The following is a 19643-nucleotide window of genomic DNA, read 5'->3' on the forward strand; positions in this document are numbered from 1 at the left end:
TTCGCCAGCCCTTTTGCAGCTTCCGATGGTTGCGCGACCTGCAAGACGACGACTCGCGGAAGTCTTTGAGCTTCTCAGAAAGCCAATCCGTGCAAAGGTAACCGAATACGCTGCTGACGCTTGAGAAACTCGTATACATACATTCATTTCGTTTTAATTTTCATATATCTTATCACGCGCGATTCGAGTCGAAATAAATAACTTCAGGTACTTTAGAAAATTGAAGATGCCAGAAATTAGTTGCAAATAATAAAATTATAGTTTAAAAAATATTTTTTTATATCGCGTTATCATGAAGGCCTAGGTAGGAAAAGATGGATTCATGAGACTTTTATGGATTTTCGAGGCGACTCGCGTAGACATATCGGCCATAGTTAACCGCAGCCTGGATGCAACCGCGAGCACGATCGCCTTAACCGCGCCCGCGAAACGCGCTTCCGACAGTTCTCGCGGGCGGTTTCCATGGGCAATGTCAGTCGCAGACGGTGGTTATAGCTCCGTGACGTCTTCCTCACGGATGTGAGGATGCACAGACGCGTCTTTCGCGCGATAATAACTCACGAGTGACGCACAGCGTTACCTATTCCCGCAACAATCCCGCCGTCTGCGAGAGAGATTAATTTCATTCACCGCGGATAACGTTGCGGAAACGCGCCGCTTTCCTCTTCGAAGGAGGAGAAAGGAAAGGAGGAGGTCCGATCGTTACGTTGCGACGCAATCGGAACAAATATGTTAGATGTCTGCGGTATATTGTACATATGTCGAGAAAAGTGATCAATTATATTTGCAGCTATAAATATTTTGTGTCTGTCAAATTGTTGCACGCAGATTCATTCTTAGAGAGAATCTAGAATCCATAGGCTCGTTGTGAGTTGAAAAATGTGTTGAAATAACATAAAATTTATTTCGAGAAATCTAAATTAATTAGAAAATATAAAAATATATAAAAAGAGGATAGTGTGCAAGTTAATTTAAAATTTATCTTTACAAGAATAAAAAAATTCGATCAAGATACACACAATATTAGGAAAAAGAACCAAATATTGCAAATTTGCAAAGATTTTTCTTATATTATGCATCGTGAGCTTAATTTAATTTTTGTTAATAAAAATATTTATCACAATAATTAAAGAAGAAAAAATATCTCATAATAATATAAGACAAAATTAACATAAGTTTTAAAATATTTCTCAAGCTGATCTTTTTTCGGAATTTTTTAAACATCGTCGAAAAATGCAGTCGTCTGATTCTATTTATTCGAGACTTCAATTATGCATTCAGCAGATCGAGATACAAGAAAATTAAAATAGCCGACTTAGAAAACTAATCGAAGGTGAAGCATTCTGCGAATATTTCGCGCGCGATTGATATCGTGATGATAGGAACATCAAACACTTTACACATTTGCGCGGGGATAGGATTGATCTTTAATCTCGATCGGAAATTTTCTCTCTCTTTCTTTCTCCCTCTCTCTCCCCTTCCTTCATCCTTCGTCCTTCTTCCAACCGACGTGTTCTCTGAAAACACTTCTTCCCTAACCGGGACGAGCTGCGTGGGAAATCGCGGGCGGTTGGTAATTTCTCCGGCCTGATTCTGCCGGCAGTGCGCGCGTGGATTATCTACAGCATCCCGACTCGAAATATATAGATACATTATGCCACTCGTGTACCGCGAGAATCGTTCGGCCTCACGATTAAACGTGCCCCGCATCGACGGGGACCCTGGTGCGCGAGCAAGGATTATCGTCGCAAAGATTCTCGCGGACCTCATTAGAGCGCATAATCAAACGAGCCGAAACTGACGCTGAAAATGATGCGAGGTACCATCTTCTATGAAGAGCAAAATAAATCATGTTCGGATTCGCGAAAAGCCGCGATTGTGAAAAATACTTTACGATCGAAAAATAAATTCGAAAAGAGATTGGATGATATAAACATATATATATATGTATATGATGCAACGATGATGCAAATGCGTGGGAATAATTGTAGTAAGGTCGACTCCCCGAAGGTTTGGATTCGGTCTCGCTCCGTCTTCGTCACTTTTTCGCGAAAACCCTCTCGCTGGATGGAAGGTCACGATCTCGGCGAACCGGAGGATTGGTATCCCGCTGTTGCTGCACGCTCGAGAAGGTGTCTCGTATCTACGTCCATCGCTAAACAGCCCGAGCGTGAAATCAGACCAGCAATCTCCCCGCTCGCCTCATCTTTCTCTCTTTCTTCGTTCCTTTCTCTCTCTCTCTCTCTCTCTCTCTCTCTCTCTCTCTCTTTCTCTCTTGCCTCGTAAGCTGTTTCTTTCTTCCTTCTCTACCTCTTTTCTTCTCTTGCTCTTTAATTTTCACTGAAAACCCCGAACGCCATTATCTGTACCGAGAAGATTCTGGGCGCTCGTCGAAAATCGCATTTCGGGGGTCAGTTTCCACGGAGAGAAAATGGAGTTTGCGGCAATGGAATAAAACAAATTTTTTTGATATTGCCGATGATGCTTAAGGCTCCTGGCTCCTTGCCGACCATGTCGAAATCGTGACGTCAGAGGCGAGAAAACACACGCTAAAATTTCTTAGATGCCATTTCGAAATAAAAAAATATTTCGATGAAACAGCACTTTAGATGGCTTTAGTACATTCTTAAAAAACCCCGAAAACTATCCTTTCCCCTTTATAATCAATCAACAGCTGTAAAATGTAATATTATGAAGCCCAGTCCGTCTGGTCTTTACACATGCGCAGTCATTCCGCATGTCAAAGTCTGATATTTCGATCATTTTACAGATGTTGATTGATTATAAAGGGAAAAGGATAGTTTTCGGGGGTTTTTAAGAGTGTGCTAAAGCCATCTGAAGTGCTGTTTAATCGAAATATCTTTTCATTAAAAAATGGCATCTAAGAATTTTCAGCGTGTGCTTTCTCGCCTCTGACGTCACAATCCAATATGGCCGCGGTGAGCACCCAGGAGCCTTAACGTGTAAATTATGCTAAATTATATGAAATTATAGATAGGTTTGGTCTCTTATGTTTTTTGCATCTTATTTAATCGTATATTTATTTGATAAATACTGAACATCCATTTTTTTTACAAATTTTAAAAATGAAACGCGCTGAATATTTTTTGTATAATTCTATTTGAAATTACTTAAATGAAAAATAAATTTGAAGAGAAATAAAAATGAATCGCAATCGAGGCAAGGATTATTGAGTTAGCTCTCTCGCCAGAGACATGGAGAATTTCACGATGTATACGATGGTGATGGAATACCATCAGTGGGATTTCTTGACGATTTAAATGCTTCGATACCGGTACACCACCACCGCCTCCGGCGTCTCGGGCGTCAAGTCGAATCAATATTTGCCGAGATTCATTCGCGCGTCGAACAAGAGGCGGACGCGAGAGGAAGAGGGAGAGAGCGGGGGACTCTCGCGAATCGCGCTCGAGGCGCGACTAACCGGATATCGGAAAGCCAGCGGTAATTCGATTCCCACGTGTACCGGAGCGTGCGGTGTACCCTCGGAAAAATTATTCCGGGTACGTTGCCGCCCGAGGATGAAGAGAGGAGAGCACCGACGACGCGACGTTTCACTTCTCTTTCTCTCTTTCTCTCGTTCTCTTTCTCCCTGTATCTCTCGAGCGACAGGCTTCATAAAAAGGCATCGCCGAGTCTTCTCGGGGCCCCCAAGCCGCTAGTCGTATGACGAGCAAGCGTCACGTTTGCGGCAAACGACGCGCATGGCGCAGCTGGAGTCTCCGCATAGAGACCCTACGTGCGCTACGCCCTATCGCGCCATATGCGTTGCGTCTCCTGTTTCCCTTCTCCGGCTGGCATCGCCGCGTTGCATCCCTCACGCTCGCGCCGTAAAGCCACGTAATACTCTTCGGATCCTGGGGAATCGCCGAACGGGCGAATGGGACACGTCCGCGGACGCGTAGCTCGCAATTGTCGCGGCTGTACGAGGCAGCTAACCGAGACAGTCTCTATCTACCCTCTCTCTCTCTCTGTGCTGATGTAGAGATGCGTCGCACGTACCGAGACGTGGGAGCGCGCACGTGCGTGCATCCGTATAGGACATACTGCGCCTTCGAGGCAAGGAAACCCCGGAAGAGACGGTCGGCGATTTCGAGTCATTCCCGCCGAAAGCTGAAAATTATTACGCGACGATTTTATTGTTCTTTTCCTATCTCTCATTTCTTTGTGTCTTATCGAAATATTACCACGTGTGTTACGTGCACAATGTGTAATGTGTTGCGCGCGAGTCCACGTGTTGCGCCGCACGATATTACTGCGGTGTACCGTAAATCTCTCGACGATGCTTTCTTCTTATTTCGAAAATTGGGACCGTCTCTCTCTCTCTCTCGCATCATTCGGCACGTCGCGGTGAATATTGCGACCCGGTATCGCGAGTGATTACATGCATCTACGTTTACGTTCTACGAACGTGAAAGCGGAGAGGTAGGAGACGTTTACGGTACACGAAGAAAAGTCTCTTTCTCTCATCTCTCTCTCTCTCTCTCTCTCTCTCTCTCTCTCTCACTCTCTCACTCTCTCACTCTCTCACTTTGGTTCTCTCTGTCCTTCGTTCTGTCTCGTTTGCTCTCAAACCAAACAGCCGAGGGAGGAACGGGAGTAAGACAGGGTAGATAACCCTGCATCCTAGTGCTAAGATAACCTGACTTGACCCGCGGGTCCTCCTTGCTGAATAATTACGGGGAAGCCCTGCGTCTCTCTCGCTCTCCGCTATCTCTTGCTCTTACCCTCCTCCCCTCTGTCTCCTTTCTTGGTGCATGAAGGCAGCGGGAGACCTGAACCTGGTGGCTCTTAGCGATGGTATCGACCTGCGGAGAGTCTTTGCTTCCTCCCTAGCCCTCCTCTTTCCAAACCAAGTCGGCCCTCTTGCCCACCGTCTCCTTTACCTCCTTCTCTTGCTTCCCGTACCACCACCTCGTCCTTCGCCCACCGCTTGCTGCATCATGGTCTCGCCCGTCCCCCTTGGGCATTCTAACGCCCGCCACGGCAAGGGTTGCTCCGTGACTGCTCCTTAGGTCCACAGGATCGAAGGCAGAAGGAATAGGAGGAGATGCTGGCGGTGGCAACGCGACGCCGACGATACGGCGGTAATACCTTAGTGTATGTACGTAATGTCTGTGTATGTCGTTGTAGTGGGGGCAGAGAGAACGACCCCGGACCCACGTAACCTGGCCCAGGCTAGGCCAGTCTGACCCAAGTCACGAACACGCATGACCGCGGATAGATCGTGCCAAGCTTAATCCTGACTAACCCGGCCCACCTTCAGGGGCGGATGATCGTTTTGCTCTCGCTCGTTCTCCTTGCACGTGGATTACCATCGCAGCGTTTGTGCGTGGCTCTTTTATCCCGCCCCGCCCCGCGTTATCGCTCTTATCGTTCTCCAACGCCATTCTCTCGATAACCGCGGGTCAATAAGAGCAACCTACGTTCCTTATCCGCATTTCGTAACAAGAATGTTTGAATGAATATTCAAGCGCCGCGATCAATTAAATATGGACAGTCTCAATTGATTTATAGTCTAATGTTATTATTTTACATTTGATATTAGTAAAAAAAAATAGTCTATTTTAATAGCTACGAATTCAAGATAATTCATATTCAGGATATTTTACCTTAGTACATTTCTTTATATTTGCATCTTGATGAGAAGCGTTTTCTATTTAAATAGAAAAAATTGCTTCAACAGTGCGTTTTAGCTTCAATTAATAATATATCGAATTGTACAATTAATTGCACATCAATAATTAAATTTCAATTTGCAATCTTTTTTTATAAGCATCGCTATTACAATTTTTCACGTATATTTTACAAACATATTATTTTTCATATATAGGTATAAACGTCATTTTTTTCAATTACGGAAGAAACTAATTTTCTTTGAAACGTTGCATTTCCTCTGAATAACTCGTCGTTAGTTGACGCACTTAAGCGGCGCAATTAAGCGGTCCATCTAATCGCGCTCGCGCGGGAGCGAGCGTTTTCCCGGTTTCGCGCGCCGCGGCTTTCATGTTTACCGCACATTTAACGTCGAATAGCAACGTCTGTCGCTGCGAATATCGCGTGCGCGACCGCCGACGGCCGAATAAATACTTAATTCTAACGTTACGCCGGAGCGCCGAGTGCTTAAGTATACATTCGCGGCCGCGAGAGCTCGGCCGTTTCTTCGCGCTCGTTGCTACGGATAATCGCGCGCGCTAAGGCTAGCCCTAATCCGCCCCTGCGTTCGACATTATACCCGAACCGGGCCGTATTCGTGCCGTTGCCTGCCTATGCTACTCCGTGATCGTGCATTCGTTCATGGACAGCGTAACCTCCCTCGGCGGCGGGCGGAACGGCCAACTCGATAATATGCACTCGCTGCATGTGCATCGGGCCTCGTAGATCAGGCGGTTTTAAACGAAATTGGCATTAGCCCCCTCTCTCTCTCTCTCTCTCTCTCTCTCTCTCTCTCTGTCTCTGTCTTTTCATCTTTCTCCTTCTCTTATGCATTTACTATATATATATACGTAATAGCAGCCCCCCACCCCCTCCGCCATCCTCCCTCTCATTGATTGCTTCCGTTTCGTGCACCGCTTTATTTCATAAACTCCAAACTGACTCTTTAACACCGAACAGTATCGAGTTTCTCGAGCACCGCATATAGCCGTGTGTTTACTTAATATATAATATTAAAAATAATTTACGTAAATTGTGGAGTGCAAGTTTTCTTTTTAGAGAGAGTTATACTTTTCGAGAAGATTAGTGTGTCCCCTGCATTGTAGTGGGAACTCTGTTAATATATAATGTACATATATAAGTACAGGTGGGGATACTTTTATAATACCGCGTAAAGTGTAGAAAACATGCAAAGTACTTTTTTCTTTCTTTCTTGTTTCTAAAGAGAGAGAGAAAAAAAAGAAATATGTATGAGCTTTGTTGCAAGGACATATCTTACACATACCAAGCGATTTCTTAGTCCTCGCCGGTGTTTGAGAATCAGCTCATTACAATCGTGTCGCTGATAATAGCGGCATGCGCGCGAGACTCATTCGTCACGAAAGTTTTACACGATCATTTTTTTACGCTACTGCTGCCACACCCTCGCGCTGGGCATTTAGCATTTCATTATGCAGCCTACAATCTACTATCCTACGTGTGATCTTGATAGACGTAGAATGATAAATTTTTTTCATTCCGTCATTCATATACGTGTTTGAAAATCATGTCGAAAGCAAACGTAGATCTCTGTGCGAATGAAAGCTTTTACTCGCGATTGGAAGATTTCTAGTTCAATTAAGAGATTGTTATCACAGCGACGTGGTGATATTTTCACTTTCGGAAAATATCTGCGAGATAACGTCGAGACCCCATGTCGAGAGAAATAACGTAGGAGGAACAACGTAGGAAGACGCAAACACGTTCACCGGCACAATCAGAAGAGGTTTCTTGATTACGACGCGTAATCAAGGCGGGCTTTTTGCATAACCAAGAAAGGTTGGTTACAATGTATAATCGAGAAAGCTCTTTCTCTCTCTCTCTCTCTCTCTCTCTCTCTCTCTCTCTCTCTCTCTCTCTCTCTCTCTTCCTCTCTGTATAACTAAGAAAAGCTGCGTAGGATGCATAATCAAGAAAGCTTTCTTCGTTAGGGGGTTACACGTGTTCCTGTCCGTGCGGGAACTTATTAGGTCCTCTAATCCCGCCGGCAAATTTGCAGCTATGCGCGAGCGCACCTTTCGCATATGTAACAAACGAGTATGCAACAAGAGAATCTCTCCTCTCGATTTTATTAAAGCTTGTTGCACAGATGATTCGGACATTGTTAACACATTGATGCAGAAAGGGGATTAAAATATATTACAAGGGGAGAAAACGAGAGAAACTGTGAGAAAATCCATCGGGCGTAATTTATATCGCGATAAATAATTTGTTTCGATTTTCGATATATACCGATACAAAAGCGCGCAAAGCCGTGAATTACACAATTTAACAACGCAATTGACGATCTTCGAGGCCGCGATGAAAATTTCCCGCGCGTATCCCGAATTTGCAATTATTTATACACGCTAGTCATAAAATTATCTCCTCGACTATGAAGCTGATAAATCAACAATACAACGATTAATCTCGCTCTTTTCTAACCGGATCGTCGACAGTTCGTTGAAAATAATATGAGCGCAGTTTGAAACACGATAGAGAGGCTGCAACGATTTTACCGTGTAACACACGATGCCGTGCACCGCGCGCGCGTATATATACCATACGTATGCATTAACACCCACAAGCGTGATGTCACGCATCCGTACACGCAGCCACACACGCGCTTATATATGTGCACTATGACACAGTATGTGCGCGTTAAACCGCTCTACCGCGGAAACGCGTTAAACCGCTCTTCAACCCTCACCACCCGATTCACCCCCTCACCCCCTATACCTTCCCCCGCCCTCCCTCGCGCGCGCATCAGCCCTACACTCGTGCACTTCCGGTCCTCGACCCTTTCGCCCTTTTCATACTCGTGTCCTCTCGCATCCTTCAACGCCACCCCCGACCCTCCCCCTGTCGTATCCTCTACGGTTGCGCCGCCGCGCCGGCTCGCTTCGTCCTCTTATCCTTCCATTAACAGCGTAAGCCCGGCGCCGTATCGCGTCCTTAAAAATCTTCCACGGCATATTTAATGTTTGCACTTTGACGCTACGAGAGAGACGCGACCGAAGCTTCCACCTGGAACGAACGGTCCATTAGCGCGCTTAATTAGACGGGGGCTTTTTTTCGCTCAAATATAATCGCCGCGGCGAATGGTTAATATAGGGGAATTTAATAAAAGTTAGAAATCGAACGGGGGACGATACGCGCGGGGGTAGGGGGTGAGGGGGTGAATTCTTGTCTTATTCATTGGAAAATTTGGAAATCTCCGCGACCTCGATTTTTTAACACGACGTATGACGATTGTTGTAACGATCGCGGTGTTCGAATTAAAAATTGTTGGTTACGAAAACAACGGGTATTACGCGAAATCCGCGGGGAAGTTCGAAATTGGATAATGGTACGTAATACCGGCAGCAAACGCGGCGAAAACAAATATTTGAATATTACATTATATTTGCCGGCTGTACGCGCTGTGTGGAAAAAATAAATCCGTAGGGATGGTTTATCAATTTGGACAAATAGTTGTTAATATCGTTTCGCGCGAATGTTGTTAATAAACGCGATTGATACGACATACGACAATTGCAACCGCTCGAAGAGAAATAATACAAAGTATAATGCATATACATATACATATACATGTTGACGTAAAAGGCGCACTGAAAAAAAACCTACTACTTGCACTTAACCCCTTTCGATTAAGATACGATCGAATGTAAAGATTTAAGAAATATGATTTTTATGAGGCTTATGGCATCTTTTGCATACGGAGACGACCGAGATAGTCGTTGCAATTTATCGCGAGAGATAAGCGATCGCGTGAGATGACGAGGAATGATATATCGGTCGATTATCCGCGAACTGTTTTCTCCTTGGCGAAAACAGTTCGGAATGAAATCGTGACCTTATCTCTAAATAGGGAATGCCGATTACCGAGCTGGGGCTTATTCGTTTCCTTCGGTCCCCGGATGTATGTGAATTTGCATGTTACCTACAATGTGCGCAACCTTGCGTGCGTAATAACAGGGCATGAAATATCAAAGGTAGCAAGTTTGCGTATAGTTGGCTGCCGCATTACGAGAACACACCGATGTTTCATAAGTTCGTACCGGTGTAACGTCGTAAATCTTAATCTCGTTATGGCGCGTCGACGAGCGCGCACGCATTTAAATAACGCAAACATCCATATTTACATATTATTACGTACACATGACGCGATCGACAAATCGCGGCAATTGTTAAAAAGATTTCTTAACGAGAGTCTATACTCACACTTTTGATTGCATTCGTTGGACGACGAAATAATTTTATGATTATTACCTACTGTATTCATTTTCTTGTTTCTATATTATGAGCTTTTTTATTTCAAATAATAGAACAAAAATTGATGTAACAAAAAAATATATCAATACAATGATATTTTCTCTATAATAAAGCTCTTAACTTGAATTTTTTTCATTTTTATTGTCGATTATTACGATTTATTAACATTTATATAATATTAAGTTAATGTTAAGGTTTTATCTCTGGATTGACATTTTTGTAAAAGAAATATATAAAGGAAAGATATTTTGTAGTAGAAGGATTTATATAAACATATATAATTTATAGATATAAATTTTTTTTCAACGAAAATATTTTTTTTTGTATACGAAGAGTCATTGAAAAATATACAGAGACGAATCGAAGAATGAGGAGAAGCGAATCCCGAAATCGATATTCGTTAAGTATTGTCCGCACGGAAGAAAGCGTTCCTGCAACGAGCTCGTATAAAGCTGGAACATGAAAAAATAGCGAATAACTTCGGGGAGAGGGTGGATAATGCGCGCGTACGGGCTCGGTCATTGAGACCGAAGGTAAACAGGGATCGACTCTCGATCGCGATAGATAGGGCCGCCATGAACGTTTCGTGCCGGGATCATCATAACGAGGTCTCATGTCACGCGTGGAGAAGGGAAGGGTGCCGGGTCAGGAAGGAGAGAAAGAGAAAGGGTGAGAAAGGGAGAGGCGGTCGTCGAGGAGGACGTGCTTTCGTAATGGGACGCAAGAAAACAAAGAGGAGCAAGAAGAAGATAAGCATGGCATGTACTTTTCATCGTATATCTCGCTGCCCCTACTGGGTATTTTTATCGCAACAAACAAATAAAATATATATATGCGTGCGTGCTCTTAATTCTATGTTAATATGAAAAGAAAAAAATCATTTGCATGTGTTATCAATCGTTCAATCAATGTTTCCAATCTATTGTTAAACAGAATTGCGAATAAAAATATTTTCCGATTGAGAAGCAATCTGTTTACTTACAGGAATTATAAGACTTAACAAAAGATCTTGATCTTTGGCAATCTTTTAGATTGAAGCTTTCACAAGTGCATTAAGAGAGAGAGGGGGGGGGGGAAACTCTACAGACAATACTAATAACGTTACGAAAATATAATTAAAAAATACTAATAACAAAAAAACAAATTCTTAGAACTAAGAAATAAAAATCGATAATGTACAAGTCAAGGAAGTGATTTATATAGAGTGCATAAATTTTCCAACTTTTCTTTCTCGAATATAGCAGCATATATGACAAAACACACCGTGGCCGCGAATCCGTATATCCACCTTTACATACTCTTGCGACGCGTGCGTGAAAGTGCACGCGGCTCGCATACGTGTGGTCAACACGATGTGTCGAGCGTATGCATATCCCGCATGGAAAGGAGCCTCCGTATCTCACCGGTCAGAGCCACTTAATTGACACGCGGCGGGTCCCTAACACGTTGCGACCCCCCATTTAGTATCTTTCTGTCTCTCTTTCTCTTTTTCTCTCTTTTCCTTTTTTTCTGTTGATTTTTCTTTTTTTCCCCTCTCTACAGACGGACTCACATCTGTCTCGCGCGCGATGCTGGTTGCATTGGCTGTCGCCGATTTCATGTCGTCGTTGGTCCAATCATGGAAATGGAAATACTTCATACGCGTGTAGAGCCGCGCGCTACGCGAATGTGTCGCGATAATTAACGGTTGGCGGATATTGCTTCGCGCGTGCGATCGTTATGTCCTATCGCCGCGAGACTCTATTCATTTGAGATCGTTCGATAAGAGTTCTGTACTGTATCAAATAGAATGAACCCGGGAAACTTTCGGCTTCCTAAATGATCGATCAATGCGGGCTCTCCGAGGTATGATTATTATCTCATTATGAACGAAAATGATCGAGAAATTTCATCCTTTGTTTTACGTTACGAATCGATGTATACGGAACTTTTGATATTTTTAATATCGATTGCGTTTTTATAACACGAGTACAGTTAATTAAAATATTTCATAAAGAAATATTCGCTTCAATTTTCCAATAATCTTTCTATACCTAAAATATTAGTTTTATATTAATTATATATATCTCGTGTACTATTTCTCTTTCTCTTTCTCTGTCTCTCTGTCTCTCTCTCTCTCTTTAAATATATTTTTTTAATTCTAAAATTATTTTCTAATTTGATATTATTTATACGATTCTATTTAGCATCGAGAAAGTGTCATTGTTAATGCACTCATGCAAATAAAAAAAAAATTAATAATTTTTGCTCCGATGTATTTTTAATATGCAGCGATATTAAAATAGGAAAGAATAGAAGGATATTTTTGCATAGACCTCATTTTATTCATGTTATTCAACATTCAGTCATTTCTAATCTTGGAGTACTCCAATTTATTGCAACAGAAATTATGCACGGAAGAATTATTGATCCCGAGAATATCCAATCGAACACGACTAAAGGGAGATTTGCTTTCATCAGCAATTTAAAGATCGAACTCTCCAGCCATTTCCGCTAGCGTATATACTGAAAAAACACATGCATACGTAAGCCTTTTCGTTTAAATAGCGAGAACAAGGGAATACAAAACTTTATTTGCGGCGCGAATTATTTTAGCCGAATCTCTATCGAATCGGAAAATCTATTACAAAGTGATTCTATTACGAATCTTCTATTAGCATAATTAATATTATTATGAACTTAGGTATCTCGATATTTTTTGATCCGGAGTCACTTTTTTTTATTCAATATATATGTGTAAAACTTACTGAAAATTTGACAATGTATTTTTGATATATGGCGATGCGTCTTCTTTTTGTTTCTCTACATCCTTTTTGACGGGACTACGAGCGACTATCGCGGATACCCCGAAGCGAAGCTGCAGAGAGAGATCGTGTCCGTAAGTAGAGGTATCTGCCGAGACGAAACGATTTGCCGTATAAGTGATGGCGCGTAAATGCGTTTCTCTGATGCTGCACCTTTCGAGAGCGCGTTATACGACACGCTTCGCTCTTCTCGATACGCGCCAAACGAGCATATGGCAGGACGGCGACCGCGTCGAACTTTTGCCTCTTAGCGTGCCGGCTATTAATCTCCCTTATTTGACATATCGTCTTTGGTTAAAAATTACAAAGGTCACAATCCGCGCGCGCGCAACAGATCGAACGAGCGTGCGCATCGCACAACAGTGAAGTTTCTCTCTCGTAAGGTACGAAGGATGCATTCTTGCATGCCTCACGAATCCACGATTAAGTTTCATCGCGAGTGATGATTAAACGCGATCGAGTATCGTAAACTGCAAGTAGTATAAAAAATTTAGATTCTGTCAAATTAATTTTTGCCTAGCTAAAGATTTGCCTTGACAATAAGTTTTAATGAGATGATGTAATTAATCTAGTACTGCAACGCCAGCTATTCTCTAGTATTTTTTTTTTAAGTTTCGAAAACGATTAAAGGATAAATGCTCTTTAGCAACAATATCTTTCACAATTAAAGAAGCGAGCACGGAAAATTGGCAATACGGATTTATAAGTATCTCTACATTGTCTGATTCTCTCCGTTACTGAGTTCGATTTACGGTTCAGGTCGTTCGTATAGATGTCGACGAAAAATCGCGCGGCAATGACGCGGAAGACGTGAACTTTATGTATAGCAGTTATACCGAGGAAGAGAGGGAGATGGAACCATGTCCAGCTCATTGCTGCATGAGGCGAAGCGGGATCGCCAAGGGGGATGGTGAAGTTACAGGGAGCGAAGGAAAAGGAGACGAAGGGTTATACGAAGGTCCGATGGTATATATAGGCTTCTTACTTGGCGTCGACCAAAAAAAAAAGGAGAGCAAAAAGAGCAGGAAGAGAAAGAGGAGACCGGGAAGAAAGGCAGGTAGATAGATAGGTAGGCGAGCGGGTCGGGTTGAGCGAGAGGAAGAACACGAAGACGTACGAGAAGGTGCGAGAACGAGAGAGAAAGAAAGAGAGAGAGGGGGAAGAAGGGAAAGGATGCAGGGAAAAGGAAGGAGGGGATAGTTTGCTCTGGATTCCAAGCATGACCCCGCGCTGACCCGGCGAGAACATCTCTCCGCGCGCATCTTCCTTCTTCGTCGCGCGCACGGCAGGCACGTGTGCGTGTTTCTCTCCCTCCGCGCGTTTGCCCTCCGCAATTATATTCCCCTTACCACCCCCGTCGCTCGCGCGCGACCGTACCGTGCTATCTTATCTCACGCGCCGCACGTAAGTACGTCTCTCTATATACGTAGTAGATAGTACGTCCTCTCTACATATACGTGGTGGATGCGAGAGAGGAGTACGCGGACGTGAGTTACCTCGCGCAAATGTATATGCTCTCTCTGCGAGATACATTCGTCGTTTCGTTTCGTTTTCGAGATCGAACAGGAGGATTCCGATGAACAAAGCGCGCCTCTTCCAGATTCGATGTAACATTCTCCCGCGAATTTAATTCGACGATCCAGATTTGTCTCAAAGTCTCGATGGAAGTTCTCGGAGGGAAGCGACTGAAATATGCGAATGACAAAGTCATTTCCGCGCGTTCGTCGCTGAGAGACTGAACGAATTCTAATAAACAAATCGCAATCCTCGCGGTGAGGGTTGCGGTATAAGTCTCGGAATCTCTTATCGTCTCGATCTTTATATAACTCTGTTGTTCGAAAGTACATCGCGATAATTTATTTGTCCTCTTTGCGCGAACACACAATGTTCTCTCTCTCCGGTATATACGCATGGTCGTCCGTATCTCGTGCGCTGCGAAGAGGGCACGATGCTGCCGGTTCGCGAGGTCGATATCACGAGGGTACCGCAGTATAGCGAGCGGGCCTTTAATTGACTGTAATTTGCGTGCGCGGAGGTACGCGATATACCCGAAGACTGTAAACAACCGGCTCTCTCCCGGCTAGCTCGAGAGCAAAGAGAAAGAGAAGAAGAGAGAGAGAGAGAGAGAAAGAGAAAGAGAGCAGAGTCGGTGGAGGTCGGCAACCCCGAGTGAGCGAGCGAGTGAGGAATCGTAACCGGTGTTAGTTAAGACAAGGGTAACCTTAACCCTGGAATATCGCTCGGCTTTAATTCCCGTACGTGCACCTCCGGAACTGCGCCAGATCTTACGTATGCCGTGTAACAAACAAAACTGATCGCCGTACGATCAAACGTCTTATCTTTGCGCTCTCTCAACGACGACGACGACGACGACGACGACAACGTGCTTCCGTTCCCCTTACGATTACGCCTTGAATACGCCATTCATTTTCATATTTTATTCACGAGCATTATGTAAGGAGATTGTCTATAGAATAATATTATATATATCTTGCGTTTCACTTTCGCAAATATGGAAAAAAATAATATAATTGAGATAAAAATATGTGTCCTTCCTGAAATGGCCTTTCTGAAATGTTTGAGTCAATTTAGTTCACGAGATCTTAAATAACTCGAGATATCTTAAAATTAAAATATTTACACATTTTTATTAAATTTTTATCTATACTTTGAATGAAGTAAGCTTTCAAAAAATAATACAATCGAGATAGATAAAATATTTCTATTTTAAACAGTAAAATATTGTCCTCTTTATTAGGTTTATAATCAGATGGTCAAAATGCACCAAATGATAATAAATACATTTGAAATCGAGATGTAGAGAAATTTACGAGAAGAAAATTAGATGCAACGGCATAATGCTAAGCCAGTCGAAATCTCATAAATTTATAAATTTGGACGATATATATATATACTTGAAAATAAATTTATCGGAGTGTATCGCGCGATATCGCTAAACAGATAAATGTCATTAACCGAATACAGTTCGTTGACAGAGCGTCGGACAAGTTTCTAGTCGAGGTATATAGGAGAATTCGAGCGATCGGCGAGGAGTCGCGAATATAATCGCTAATCGCCGTAATAGAGAGGATTCGGCGAAAGAGATCGTTATCGTTTTGATGCTCGCGCATGATTCGCGCGAGCGTCGCGACTACATCGCGTCTACATCGCGTCGGTCCGCCGCGATGTAACTGGATTAATATACGCGCCGAGAAAATTTAATTACTCACCGTATCCGCGATGAGAACGGGTCTCTCGTCGTTACCCGATATTCGTTTGAGCTCATATACATTCACGAGGATGAAAATTTGGGTCAAAACGTTCGGAAATAGAAGCTATACGCTTTGCAACGCGTCCGGTCCCGCGATTTATCGGCAGAAGCATTTTAATAATCGCAGGCTGTATTTCAGGTTTATTCCCGGTAGAATCGATGTCACATTCTCTGATGTATATGCGATATCATCGAATCAACAAGGAGAGATATCGGATTTCTTAATCGAGTGGAAAGTGATATTTGAATTATTTTTGCCGCGCGCAAATATACGATATTATAATTTAATTTTATTTGATTTAACTTAACTCTGTATGATTCAGTTTAACATAATGTAATTTAAGTTAATTTAATGCGATTCTCTCTCACCCATACTTCAAGTTAATTGCGCTAACCTGATTATTATTATACTAAAATTAAAAACGTATATATGATATAAACTGCTCTCTTTCTTTTAAAATTGCATTTTAATGATTGACATTAATAAATACATACAAATAAATTGTGTATATAAAATTATTATTAGCTATATACAATAATAAATTAGGAATATGTGACAAAGTTACTTTAAACATTTTAACCGCGCTCTAATAGGAAATTACAAGTGTAGGCTCCAGAAAAAACGAAGATATATTTTACATAATAAATTATCAAATTTTAGCATTAACCATCGGGGGCAAATTAAATTCGAAATCTATTCGATTGTATTTTGTATTCACATTGCCGATCGATAGAACGATGGAGGGACAGAGACGATAATCTATCCGGGGTCGGAGAGAACGTGACGGAGGTAGCCTGGCATTTGTTAGAAGTCAGGAAGACGGAGGAAAAACAGACGCGCCGGCTATCCCCGGGTCGTGCCCCTTAAAGGGGGTCTATTAATGTCGGTCGCATTTTTCCGGCCGCCTAATCACAGGGTTCCTGAGGGATCGGTCGATGTCCATCCCATCTTCCCATCTCCCGCCGAGGTTTTTCGCGGCATTTCCGCTACTTTGAGCGACTCGAATAATTTCCGGGCGCGACGAAACCGTTCATCTTCGTTGCTCCTTTTGCACTCAAACCGGAGCATACCTTTTTGCTAATCTTTGATTTTGTTTGTCTTAATCTTGACACTTAATAGTATCATATAATCTAATTTGGCGTTAGTAGATCATTATATTATATTTGTGAAAAGTATGTATCGACGGTTAATCATGTTTTATTAGGCTTTTTAAAGTCAACAATTTTGAAATTATGTCTTTAGTCATTCAAAGTCATTTACTTGTAATTATATGAAATATGATAGTACAATATATAAATCCGCTATTGCATATACATATGTATATGTAGATAAATATTATAGAAAAATATTAATCTTGCAAGAAAATAAATTAGTATATATTTTTGCAAATTTATTAAAAGCTCATTTTTGGTGAGTTACTTTCTTGACTATTCAAATGTGGCTAATCTAAAGTTTTCATGTTTGAAAAATAATACGCGTAAATGTGCTAAAGTAATAAAGTGCTAAATGTGCTAAAATAATAAAATGTTTCAAAAAAGCTGTTAACATATACTCACTTTGTTATAATTATTTTTTTGAATATTCTTTTAATAATCATGTTTCCTATTTTTTTAATCGTATTTACATTATTGGTTTTCAAGAAATATATGTAGTATAAACGAACAAAATATAACGCCGCAATTATTTTTAATGCACATTATTAGCACTCGTTTATTCATGCTTGAGTAAAGCAGTTTTATCTCTCGCCATGCGTTTTGCTTATATATATTTTATAACTGTGCGTACAATGCGTGTGTATATAATGTGCCCATACAATACGAAATGGTAACGGAAGGTGGATAGATATCTTTGTATAGTTATCCGTATTGTTATCCGCATAAAAATATTTTAACCGAAATAATATGTTTTTTCGCATCACGTATATATTACGCTTCATTATAAAGCACATTTATTACGCGCCGCTTTTCACTTGCTTCCTGCTTGTGGCGCTACATTTCATAACAGCATGTGAGCATACCATACGAATGCAATGGAACGAATGCAATAGCAGATTTGTATATTGTACTATCGCTTCATGTAATTATAAATAAAAAACTGAATGACTGAAGACATAATATTTTAAAGTTGTTGACTTTAAAGAATCCGATAAAAGAGGATTAACCATATAAACATTGACTGATCAATGCACTGACTATTTCCATACAATAAAATTTAAACAGTTGCACAGCAATTAGAGAAAGAGACAATATAAGACAATATTGTGTGATGATTATTATAGATTCTTATAGTAGTATATGTATAGAATTAAATTCTCAATAATCTATATTTATCTACAATATTATAATTGAATTTTAAATACAAATGATTTGTATATTAAACCGATTTTTTTTCTTTTTTATAATATTTTTATTTTTTTTATATAACTTTATAATTTTAACTATAATGCTAATAAGTTTGACAACTACCGTGAATATCTTTGTAAGCTTATAGATTTAAATTTTTTGTTGCAAATTTTTCTAGGATACCTTTTCATAGAAGGTTCATAGAAGGTTTTATAGAAGGTTCATTAGAAAGTAACAATCGATAACACGAAATATCAGGATAATCAGAAATGCGTTTTCGGAAATGCAGATGGATAAGAGGGGGGTTTGTTTGTAATCCGGCTAAAGTAATACATCGTAAAGTTTCGTCTCCCGAGAGAACATCCTGACGCTGGCGCGCATCTAGCTCGTCATACCGCGAGTTTCCGCCCAAGGAGGGGTGACTGGTCGGCAAGTTGAAACGGTATACTAGAAAGAGAGAAAGCCGCGGTGGCGGGCGCGTATATACGATCGGATCCAGGTGCAGTCGTCTGCCCAAAGTCTGGACATTTCTAGAGCGGCGTGACGCGGGGGGCAGAAGGAGGGCACGGTGGTCGAGACAGGGTGGCGCGGAGGAGGTTAACGAGCCAGCGGTCATAAAGTCTAATGCATTTGTTATCGTCGACGATGCACCGGGTTCAGCTCGGCGCAGACGGTCTGCGAGTACCACGACGACGACGACGATGACGATGACGACAACTCGACGAGACGTAGTCGAGGCAGGACGGAATTCACGCAGTCGCTCGTAAAACCCGATATGGATTGACACGTCGCGCCGGCAGTAAACTTTGCCAACAATGCAAAATCTGTATTTTGCCGCGTTGTTGCACTGGACGAGTGCGTGCGGTTCAAACGGCTGTGCACCGTATAATTATGCCGGCCGGTGGCATTCACGACGAATTTACATAGAATCCCCTCTATATATGTCCTTACGAGTCGCGTGTATATCATTTTTTCTCACTCGTTTTACATTTTTTGTATATCTGTTCGCGATGAACTCGCGATCTTCTGCATCTCCTCTCGCGAGAGATCTGGAAAAAATCTGGAGACACCCGCAATGCGAATACAATTGTAACGTTACTTTTTTATTATTGATTAAAATGACGTATCATCGTGCCCTCATTCTCTTAAGAGGGTTTCGCAAACATTGACATTGCCTTAAATTGTATTTTTGATGTTTATGCTAATAACATTAAATGAATGAAGCAACACGTTGAGCTTTATACTTTGTAAACTCTAAG

At 41.8% G+C, this 19643-nt stretch overlaps 2 protein-coding genes across 3 annotated transcripts in view; one reads left to right on the forward strand and one right to left on the reverse strand.

Annotated features, from left to right (window-relative positions):
- Nucleotides 1-19168, forward strand: part of LOC145943944 (uncharacterized) — a 119486-nt gene extending 100318 nt beyond the window's left edge. Inside the window, exons 7-9 of the mRNA XM_083051864.1 lie at nucleotides 16181-16277; nucleotides 16365-16375; nucleotides 19045-19168. Coding sequence (XP_082907990.1) covers nucleotides 16181-16277; nucleotides 16365-16375; nucleotides 19045-19168 — 232 coding nt within the window. The remainder of the gene's footprint in view (nucleotides 1-16180; nucleotides 16278-16364; nucleotides 16376-19044) is intronic.
- Mamo (zinc finger protein 628-like) overlaps nucleotides 1-19643 on the reverse strand; it is a 250285-nt gene that overhangs the window by 189060 nt on the left and 41582 nt on the right. The gene's annotated exons all lie outside the window — the stretch shown is intronic.

Source organism: Prenolepis imparis, unplaced genomic scaffold (assembly GCF_030444845.1).
Source record: "Prenolepis imparis isolate NDT839.2.m4 unplaced genomic scaffold, iyPreImpa1.0 SCAF_12, whole genome shotgun sequence".
NCBI classification, from domain to species: Eukaryota; Metazoa; Arthropoda; class Insecta; order Hymenoptera; family Formicidae; genus Prenolepis; species Prenolepis imparis.